The following is an 11,089-nucleotide window of genomic DNA, read 5'->3' as shown; positions in this document are numbered from 1 at the left end:
CGTTTACTCAAGGAATCAACGTTTATTACAGCACAGCAAATATTACTGTTCTGTTATTATCCCAACACTAATACATATTTTTCTGCTCAGTAAATCCTTTAGCATTGAAAAAAAGTTAAATGAGTTTCCAGGTACTTTAATTTCATTAATTCCTCAATGATGAAAGACTCCCAGTCAGCCTGGTGTTCCTGAATTATATTATATATAAATTAACCAGCTTGACAGCTGTAGAGACGAAACCAGGAGGTAAAATGATTTTTAAAAGTATATATAAACTGTTATCCTGCCTTCCGCCCGAAGATTGCTGGGATAGGCTCCAGCACCCCCCCGCGACCCTGACGGAGAAGCGGCTTAGAAAATGGATGGATGGATGGATATATAAACTGTGAAATACGATAAACACAGTAACTAAAGGAAGCAGCTTTTTTAGTTTTAACAGTTTAATTATACTGACAGATAAACAACACAAACAAACACGTTAAGTTACAAATAACAGGGTACAGCAGGAAGTGAGACTGCATCCCTGTACCACATGGTCGCTTGGTGAGCAGTTTGATCCCACTGTTTTGAGGTAAATATGTCTCAAAGTCTGAAAATCAGTGCGTAACATTTACAAAACACATTTTCTACACTTGTGTTTTAATGACTAAAATATGGATTTTATGTACAACTGTTCAACGCTGCGTTCGCTAGTCATGCACTAGCTAGCATTTTTGAGTTATGTTCGAAACTACCTAAAATTGACAGTATCGAAACATTTGGCTCATTCAAAGAAAAAGAATTCCAATCTAAGTTCCAAGCCAGTTAAAAGTCTGAAATGGGTTTTGAAGCCTGACTACAGAAAAGCTACCAAAAAGATGCTGTAGAGTCACGGGTCCTTTGGAAAATGAGGCTTAAACTTTAAGAAAACATAATGCTGTGCTTTGATGGTGGATTTTGGCCATTGTGATAATTCAGAAATGAGAAATGTAAACAAGGATCAGTGAGGAGCATAAACAGCAGAGTGAATCTTTCTCCAGGCCAGCTGATCTTCCTTTTGATTGGATACTTTCAGATTGCTGCTCTTATCCTGTTTACTTTAGACTATTTGACTCAGTGCAGAGTTGAACATGACTGTTTCTGTCCAGAGGTGGGTGGTTTGGCTCAAACTCTGATTCACCAACCCTGTTAGACATGTCTGGATTACATTAAGCAATTAATGAAAGCCCCAGCTGAAAATGCTACTATGCCTGTTCTGAAGGATGTGATGTATGAAAGTTCACAAACGTGTACATTTGTCTATGTGGACACAAGGGTCATGACACACCTCTGTGTTAGAAATAGAACATGTGACTAATGGCTCCACCTCCAGAGGTGCTGTGATTGTGAAGTCCACTCAGTCCAGTCAGTCACACCGATTCACACAAGTACATCTGCACACGCACAACCTCACCCTCCGAGACCAGCTGTAATCATTAACTTGGACGCTTTTGGAGGGAGAAAGGGCGGCACTGGTGAGTTTGATTAAACCAAATCTACAACGAAACTGTAGACAGACGACCACACAGAAGATCCAGTAGCTTGGTGCTTATGGAGGCATTGTGAGCTGGAGTAGCTGAGTGGGAAGTGTTGGACTGGACAGGTAGGGGAAGGCCATTGTGGATTTAACAAGGGAGAAATTCACATAAAAACATGGCTTAGCTTAAAAGTCTGAGCTTTTTATTCTTGTAAATAATCGTATATGGGTTTCATGATTCATGGTACCGATATCGTAGAGTTCCTGGAAAGATAAGGCTAGCTATCTCAACTAAAGTCAACAGGGTGGATTGGAGCAGAAAGGCCAAGAGCAAGGAGGCATGGGCGATCAGGAGGGACAGAGAGACTGGCGGAAGCTGGAGTCACACTTTGAGGTCAAGGTTATCCTCACAGTGCTCTACAGCCTCATCCTGATCCTGGGCATCGTGGGAAACAGCATCACCATCCATGTGACACAGGTGCTGCAGAGAAATGGATACTTGCAAAAGAACGTAACAGATCACATGGTGAGTCTGGCCTGCTCCGACCTGTTGGTGCTGTTGATTGGCATGCCTGTGGAGCTCTATAGTGCAATCTGGTTCCCCTTCAGTTCTGCTTCAGGGAATATTTCCTGCAAGGTCTATAACTTCCTATTTGAGGCATGCAGCTATGCTACCATCCTGAATGTGGTCACGCTGAGCTTTGAGCGCTACATGGCCATCTGCCACCCATTTCGTTACAAATCTCTGGCACGGGCCAGGACTGCACACCTAATTATCGCTGCATGGCTCACTTCTGTCCTCGTGGCTGTGCCCCTGCTGGTTGCTACGGGAACAGAGGGTCACGTGCTGGAGGCTGGAGGAGCCCCAGCTCAGAACCTGACCTTCTGCACCAGCCTGAGGCAGCACTGGGGTATGTACCGTGCCAGCATCTTCACCGCCTTTATACTTTACCTGTTGGTGCTGGGCGCCGTGGCCTTCATGTGCAAGAGCATGATCGTCGTACTCAAGGCCCCCATGGCCACCATGGGTACTTCAGGCCCAAGAGCTGAACTCAGAGTGCCCAAACACGAGAGTGCCAGGCTCAAAACATCCCGCAAGCAGACCATCGTATTCCTAGGTAATGACACCACATATGGGCAAATGCTACAAGGCTGTGTAAAACTGAATTTTTGACATTTTCACACTCACCAAAACTAAGAGGTCCATCCAGACTAGTTTTATTTTGCTCTATAAATGACAGCATCTGGGCAGCTTTGCTGTGGATGTCTCACTTTAGCACTTTATTTTAGACCACAGAGGCTAACAGTAGAGGCAGAGGCTTACAAGCTTCACAAGGAAAGATTTTATGACTTTATGTGAAATATATGTTAAAAAACTGATTTTAAGTGAGAAAGTAAAAAAATATATGTTTTATTAACTTGGTTACCACTCATATTAATGGAGGTTAAATATAGTAATTGATATAGTCTAAATCAGCAGTTTAACTAGTTTAATTTTATGGGCAAAATGTTTGCTATTTTAAACAACATAGCACTGTCTAACCAGGGTGGATGGTTTGTAACACTGTTCTGTATGGCCTGCACAGTGACGGGCACATTTTGAAACAGTCACGCACGTTTAGCAGGCTGAAGATTCTCCACAAGGGGTAGCTATTAGTACTTAAATTACTTTTGTGCCTCATAAAATGTGGTGTACCACATCAGTGACACTGTGTCCAAGTTGACAAACCATCTGGTAAACAGGTTTCATATTTTCAACTTAACTTCACATTATGCACATAATCTTTGATACATTTTTTAACTAAAAACCCACACCACATAAAATTCACTGTATCTTTAATATGTCTCCACTGTGTACAGGCCTACACTCTATCCTAAATACGCCTGTGCTCACTATCTCAGCCTATGGCAGAGTGAGGACTGTGTGCTGTATACAGATATACACACAGAGCATATCATGACATTGGTTGTTTGAGATAAAGTGAGGCTCCTGTGATGTTGCTGATAATGTGTTTTCACTTGTGCATTTCTAAAGGAGTGTTGTCACACATGAGGACATGGCTTTAAGATGTTGGTTTTAAGACTGGAAAGATGAAAGATTTAAAGTGCACAAACATGTAAAGTGGACAAATTGAATACTAATACATTTGATGATATACTTAGTGTTGGATGCTTTTCTGTAATTTCTTGTTAAATATGTTTTTTGATCTTTTCTATGCTAAAAAATAATTGTACTTAACTTAATTTTGACTGGAAATTAAATGAAAGTATGGTCTCTGACTTTTACATAGGACTGTACGTTGATCAGCCATAACCTTTAAACAAGCTTCTTGTTTCTATGCTCATTGTCCATTTTATCAGGTCCACTTTCCATGTAGGTGCACTTAACTGTAGTCCATCTGTTTCTCTGCATATTTTGTCATCCCCCTTCTAACCTGTTCATCAATGGTTCTTCAGTGGTCTGGACCCCCACAGGACCACCACAGTGCAGGGATTTTATGGGTGGTGGATCACTCTCAGCACTGTAGTATGAGTGGATCACACACAGCAGTGCTGTTGGAGTTTTTAAACATCTCAGTGTAACTGGTGGACTGAGAAAAGTTCATAACCCAAAAGTATCCAGTCAGCGTCCTGTGACCACTGTTGGAGGCCTGGAGGATGACCAACACAAACTGTGAAGCAACAGATGAGCTACTGTCTCTGACTTTACATCTACAAGATGGACCAACAAAGTAGGAGTGGCTAATAGAGTGGACAGTGAGTGTTTAAAAACTCCAACAGCACTGCTGTGTCTGATCCACTTGTACCAGAGCTACACACACTAACACACCACTACCACCTCAGTGTTTCTGCAGTGCTGAGAATGATCCACCACCCAAAGAATGTCTGCTCTGTAGTGGTCCTGTGGGGTCCAAACCACTGAAGAACATGGTAAAAGGGGGCTAACAAAGTGCACCTGTATAGTAAGTGGAGCTGATAAAATGGACAAAGATAGTAAAAAATAAGGATGAGGTTTAAATGCGGCTGATCAGTGTTTGTATATGTCTATATGCATGTTTACATGTGTATTTATGAGTTTGTGTGAATTTACCTGCATTCATTTATGTGTCTTATGTGTGTTTGTAGTGCTGATTGTGTGCGCACTCTTGGTGTGTTGGATGCCAAACCAGGCCCGGCGTCTAATGACCGCGGCGCTGCCCAAGTCAGCATGGACTAAGAGTTATTTGGAGGTCTATGCAGTGCTGCAGCTAGTGGCAGACATCTTCTTCTACCTGAGCTCTGTGCTGAACCCGCTGCTGTACAACCTATCCTCACACCAATTCCGCACGGCCTTCCTGCAGACGCTGCGCTGCCGCCTGTCCATTCAGCATGTCAACAAGAGGACACTGGAAAGCAGTAAAGTCTCACGCGTATCCACTCACTTACTGCGACCCCTGCTGCACAAATCCCTGCGCCGTAACACACCGGACAGCAGCAGGGACACTGACTCCCCAATACCAAGCGGGCAGAGCAGTCCTGCAGTCCAAAGCCTAACCATAACTACATCAGAAACAGAAACGTGAAGGACATGGTCAGCGGTCATAGCTCCAACACAAACACAACAAAAAAACCTATCATATGAGCTTTATTGAATTGTGGCATCCATTTCCTTTTCAGTCAAATAGAGCAGAGTCAGCCCATTAGCCTTTTGTTTCCTCTAAAAAATACAGTTAAATACCGTTAGATTTTCAGTCAAACAACATTTTGGAGGGTTAATCCCTTTCCTGACTTGTCCCAGTTATGCAGTACCATTAAACATGCATGCTTTCCCCTTCCACACCGAAGATTCTAACTAACCATCATGCATTACTGAGCCCAACCCCTTCAGCTACTGAGGAAGAAGTACCTTCAGGGCATTCCTATAAATGATAAATAGCCACTTCTAAAACACACAATACTAAATATATTCCAGTTAATTGGTGTTTATATGCACTGGTTATTTTATCAGAAACACATACCGTAGAGATGCGCATAGATTTATTCACCTTTATACCAATGTCCACTACCCTGTCAGTATCAGAATGGTCCACTATATCTGGTTAGCAGTGATCCTATGGTGGCCCTCTTGCGCTGACAGATGGGTAGTGGACATTTCTTCCTAGCATCATGTTTGAACCTTTTCATGTTTTTGTTTTTTTATATTTTTTTCACCGTTTAACTCTTTGTTTCCTCTCCCAATTAAAGTATTAGTAAACCACAGCTGTCTCATTACTTGCCTGAATAATGAAGGGCACTGTAGTGACATCTATTCCATGTTTCAGTAAAGGTACTATTCAAGTATTTTCAAAGTCTGGAATCTGGACTTGCCTCTTTGCCTACATACTGGTTTACCAGACCATTACAGAGGTTTTTTTTTAAACACACGGTAATCAATGGATAACAGTGTCATTCATGATATTGAGGCTTTAATTGTTATTATTTAATAAGAAAATATTTTTGCAGTTTTGGGGATTCTGCAACTGATCACAGATTGTCTTCATGTAAATACAATTAAATAGCCACTGTAGATTGTGATTGTAATTATTGTAAGTCATTATCAGAATCAGAATCAAGCTGTATTGGCCAGGTGTGCTACCCATACAAGGAATTTGGTTTTGGTTACAGGAGCTCACAGTGCACAGTATCAGAAAGACATTCACATGTAGGGAATAAGATCAAATAAATATAAAATATAACATAATAAAATAAAACATGCATTCCTACCATCACTCACTCAGACACACACATACACACACACACACACAAACACACTCATTTAGACTTAGAGACTTAGACAGACTTTATTGTCATTCAAATTAACATCGTACAGTGCACATTACAACGAAATGTTGCCTTGGCTCAGAGTAGATCGGTAATACAAGTAATACAATGTAGTGCAAAGTGTAGTGCATATGTACACATGTATGTCAACAGATAAAGAATTTTTAAATAGGTATATGTACAAGAGTATATTGCACTGGAGGTCCCATGTATGAGGTAATCAAAAAAAAGAAAGAATTGGAGCAGCATGTTATTTAGAGTTCAGCACACACACACACACACACACACACAGTCATACCTGTAAACCTTACAATGTGCAAAGTACGGGTCTGATGTTAAAGTGCTGAGTGCAGCAGCAGTTAAAGGGTGTATAGTGAGGTGACAGATAAGTGGGCATTTAGACACAGAATATGTTGCTGTGGTGTTAAAAAAGTTACCAGCAGAACTAACGTTATTGTATATTTTGTACTGTGCAGCCTTTACTTTGTCTTTAAAATAACTAGCCAGTTTGCCTTTGGGTTAAATGGGAGGTTTACTTTAACCCATCGATGATAGGCGCTTTTGACGCAGCAGACACCCGTGTGTTTCTCATTGATAACACCAGAGGGCGCTCCGACTATTCCAGTAAATCTGTATTACAGTACAGTCCGACTGTAGGAGTGAACGAGTACTTCCATTTCTACTCTTACATTAGTTGTAAGATACTGTATATTTTCATCTTAAAGTACAGCCTCAAACAGAAGGTATCGTCAGCACAAGCGTCATAAATAGCCAACCTTTTCCAAAAAGACATATATTCACATGAATATAAATGATCTTTAAAAAAAACATTTATAAAGTCGCTGAAATGTAAAAAGGCATATAAAGTGTTTCTGTATGTTTCTATTCGTTGATTGTGTCCGCTGTGGCCCCAGAATTTACCTGCAGCACCATTTAAGGTGGAGCGGAAAATTGAAATATGAATCTAACTTCATGTATTTCTGAATGAAAAGCTAAGGCTGTGTGAAAACCAGACTGCTCAGCTCGCTGTGCTCAGGCTGCTGCTGCTGGGGGCTGTTTAAGAGGCAGAGCAGAGAGACAGGAGGGAGGGAGAGAGAAGGGGAGAGGGAGGGGGAGGCTGGCCGCCCTGCAGCGTCTGTCTGCGGGAACGGGCGAACTTACAGAGCACGGCTGACTGGAGGAGCCGACGGGGGAAACGACTCGTCCCTGGAAATGCGTTTCAGCTAGCTAAAATACAAGGGCTTTCGATCTGAACTGCAAAACAGTGCCTCGTTTTTTTGTTTTTTGGCGGTCATTTGTATTTGAGAATCTTATCTCGCCGTTAAAGGCCATTTTTTGGCTTGGACTCAGACGTAAAGCTGTTCAGACCGATTTTACCCCCTCATGTCGGTCTTGTTCAGAAAGATTTTACCCGACGGGCTCGACGCCGCCGTGTGGATTTTTTGGCAGATAATCTCGTCACATTTTATGTAGTTAGTTACACCGCCTGAGTCCCAAAAACTGCTCGACCGTGAGTGAAGAAAAAGGGGGAGCCCGGTGGTAAGAAGCTGCCAAGTGTTTGTTACTAGCTGACGGAGCTAACCTAGCTCGGTTAACCTAGCTAATTAACCGAAATGGACTGTCAGGACAGCCGTCGGAGAATCCAGCCACATCGAGGGAACTACCTGCGGTGAAATTAAAATTAGCAAAACCCTGTCAGCTGTTTAGATTCGGCACTAGCTGAGAGAGACTCTTCGGTTTGTCAGTTTTATTTTAGTGACTCGCTGATGTCGGGACGACGAACATTTCGCTAGCTTTAGCCAAGTAACGTTAACGGCGAAATACAGCCCGATGAAATGTAAGGAAGTCACATAGCGAGCTTGCTAATCGTGCCACAAACTCTCCAGTGCTTGGTTAGCTAACCTAACGAAGCTAAGCTGGCTTGCTGGAAAGCAGACGGATCGATTGTAGCTAACCGTTAACCCAGACGCGGCACTCGGGGCGAAGCTGTTCCTGAAACAGGGAATAAAATCATGTGTCGCCCGTTCGCACTCGTCTACTCTGCTGTTGGACTTTTCCCTCCGAGCGAATGAGCTCGGATACTCGACTGGAAAGAAGAAAAGGAGGAAAAATACAGCCCTGACTCGGAGCAGTGCTCCAACACTTCAGAAGATAGGAAAAAGCATGGACGGGATGGCGGTCTTGGGCCGGGTGTCCGTTTTGGCGTTGGGGCTTTGCGCCGTGCTGCTGCTGAGCCCCGTGGCTGGTAAGTGCTTTCCTCTCTTTCTCTATCTCCTTGCCATACAAACGCAATATATACTGAGTACAGCGTAAAATGCAGTTGTTTTCCATCCTAGCTCTACGTACCTTGTCCAAACGATACGCTGAGGCCAGCTCTCGGTTGCCTCCCTGTCTTACTTCGTCTCAGCACTAGTATTAGGCCTGTACTGTAGATCTGTCTGGTAAATGAATGTGCAAATTGCCTGGATCTCCAGATTAAACAACGTAGGTTACAGTGTTTTAAAAAGTGGGGTGGGGGTTATTTGACTGGATTTGACTGGCAAAAAGAAATGTATTTTTTTTCTTATGACAACATTAGCATTAGGCCTGTGCTGTAGTTCTGTGAGGTATTAAGGTGCATATTACCTCTCCAGGTTAATTTACGTAGAACGTGTTAAACAGGGGTTTTACTTGGTTGTTGGAAAAAGAGTTCTCTGTTTTTTCCCTTTAAATCTTGTTTTGTTGATTTAGAAAGTGTTTTTTACCATGTCGCCTTAAGGGGTGTTAATGGCATTCAACAAAACATAACACACAGTCATCAATGAATTGGTCTCAATTTAATACACAAAATTGATTGTACTTAATTGGACAGCTGTCAGAGGGAGGTCCTCATTATGTGGTATATGAAGTTACCATTCACTGCTGATACAAAGACATTCCCACTCTTAATCTTTCCCGAGTAACACCTTAAGGTTTTTCTTGAACATTAGTTACTGGCTTTAAGTTGGAAAATTGGCCCTGGGAGTCATGTGACAATGTGAAGAGATTATGAAGCTATGAGAAGGTAATCGGCGTGTGCTCCTTTGATTACAAATGTGTACAAAAGTGAATACTTTCACTTTAAATCTGTGATCACCATTGTTTTTATTTTATACACCGTATGTTTTTATTATTTTTATTTCCCAGTCATACTGTCACCAGAGACAGACGTGAGCAGAATCCTCACACAGGCACGCTTGGGCCTTCAGTGCTAGGCCATGTAATGCAGTTGGTGTTCAGCCTTGGCTTGAAGATAACTGTCTTTCTCCAGAGGTTTAATAGAATCTTGGAAGACAATGAAGAAGGGCATCTTGATAGTCAGTTCACTCAGTTCCATTACATGGACAAAAGCGAAGAACCAGGGTTGCAAGGCAGGGAGTAGTGCCTATGAAAATATGAAAGGAGTATAGGGTGTATTTTGGACTTTAACAGGCACAACATTTTGTTTAGTGGCTTCAAATTGTATCGCCAGACATGGTCCTGTATTGTTTTTATAATAGCTGTTTTTGTTGCTTTAGGAAAAGATCAAGACATTCAATTCAGAATGTGATGGTCACTGTCAGTTATGCTAATATTTAGGTCATTAACTTTACTACATCCACTTAACTGAATATAATGTATTTATATGTTTTTTAAAGATTCTAAAATACTGAAATGCATGTATAAAAATGCATATGGGAAAAAAAAAACTATAACAGTATAAGACCTACACATTATGTTCAAGCAAATTGCCAGCTTATCATAGCTGATTTAGTAAGAAGTTCATTTTAATCGATTCTTTTTTTATCAGGGTTATTTGACTGACAGCCCTAGTCCAGAGATTAAGCTGAATGGTCTTGATTAGGAAAAGAACCTTTGCATATAGAGAGAAATTAAGATCTTTTGCTGGAAAACCTGTTCTTGGTTAAGTAGAACTTGTTTTAAAATTGCCAGTCATGTGTTGCCACACTGCCTTACTTAGTAAGCCAGTTTCCTTAGCCAGTTTCCTCCTTTACTGCTCATTGATGGCGCATTAGGAAAGCCAGCAGCGATGTGCCACTGCTGTGATTATTCTCCATCACTCAGAGACCACTGTCTGGAGTCAGAGAGAGGGGGGGACTGAGACAGACCGAGGGGGATAAAGAGAGAGTTGGGGGCCTGCAGAGTAGGAGTGTGTGAAGTAGACAGTTTATTATGCTTGGCGCAGATGAGAATGAAGAAGGTGTGTATGTGTAAGCAAACCGTTACCTTGTCTATGACTGCTGAGAGAGAGAGAGAGAGAGAGAGAGAGAGAGAGAGAGAGAGAGAATGTGCCATTACTCTGTCTGTGGCTGTCGACTGAGCATGAAGCCATGGCTCCTGTTCACACTCTGTTGAGCCCAGCAGCTCTCATTACTCTGCATTGAGTGAAGAGGGTGATGCACATGAAAGCTGTGAGATATTCAATCAATTTTTTTCAGTGATTTTTTTTTTTTCATGTGTGTGTATTAGGGGTGTTATCATATGAATTAAATGCAGTTAATATTTATGCTGTAAACATATTTGTGAAAAAAGTAAAAGTATTTCTACTCTAAATTTTTTTTAATGTACTGACGTGAGGTGGAAGTGTTTCCACTCTGACATTCTTAAAAGAGGCAACCACGAAAGTTAGAAAAGCAAAGCAAATAGGAGACATGAGATGAGGCCTTGTTTGGGCCTTTGACTAACAATATAATGAATTTTGGCCATTTCTTCTCCTGTATCACAAATGTACTCTATTGCAAAAACACAGTACCGACCATATTGTGAAATGAATGA

General features: G+C 41.7%; 2 protein-coding genes across 4 annotated transcripts in view; both read left to right on the top strand.

Moving 5' to 3' along the window:
- The first annotated feature begins 1,391 nt into the window (after positions 1-1,391).
- gpr39 (G protein-coupled receptor 39) lies at positions 1,392-6,020 on the top strand. Of its 3 annotated transcripts, none has more exons than XM_037539202.1 (3): positions 1,392-1,493; positions 1,793-2,613; positions 4,622-6,020. In XM_037539202.1, exons 2-3 carry the CDS (start codon positions 1,836-1,838, stop codon positions 5,056-5,058), a joined length of 1,215 nt encoding a protein of 404 aa, XP_037395099.1. In that variant the 5' UTR covers positions 1,392-1,493; positions 1,793-1,835; the 3' UTR covers positions 5,059-6,020. The 3 variants fall into 3 exon arrangements, with proteins under 3 accessions (XP_037395099.1, XP_017547647.1, XP_037395098.1); XM_017692158.2 differs by having other exon boundaries at positions 1,400-1,621; XM_037539201.1 differs by having other exon boundaries at positions 1,400-2,613.
- A 1,391-nt stretch (positions 6,021-7,411) lies between these two features.
- The window catches only part of bmpr2b (bone morphogenetic protein receptor, type II b (serine/threonine kinase)), a 70,962-nt gene continuing 67,284 nt past the window's right edge, over positions 7,412-11,089 (top strand). The window contains exon 1 of the mRNA XM_017692218.2: positions 7,412-8,540. Coding sequence (XP_017547707.1) covers positions 8,459-8,540 — 82 coding nt within the window. The 5' untranslated portion in view covers positions 7,412-8,458. The remainder of the gene's footprint in view (positions 8,541-11,089) is intronic.

The sequence above is a fragment of the Pygocentrus nattereri genome, chromosome 6 (genome assembly GCF_015220715.1).
Source record: "Pygocentrus nattereri isolate fPygNat1 chromosome 6, fPygNat1.pri, whole genome shotgun sequence".
Lineage (NCBI taxonomy): Eukaryota > Metazoa > Chordata > Actinopteri > Characiformes > Serrasalmidae > Pygocentrus > Pygocentrus nattereri.
This window is presented reverse-complemented; position numbering and strand designations above follow the sequence as displayed.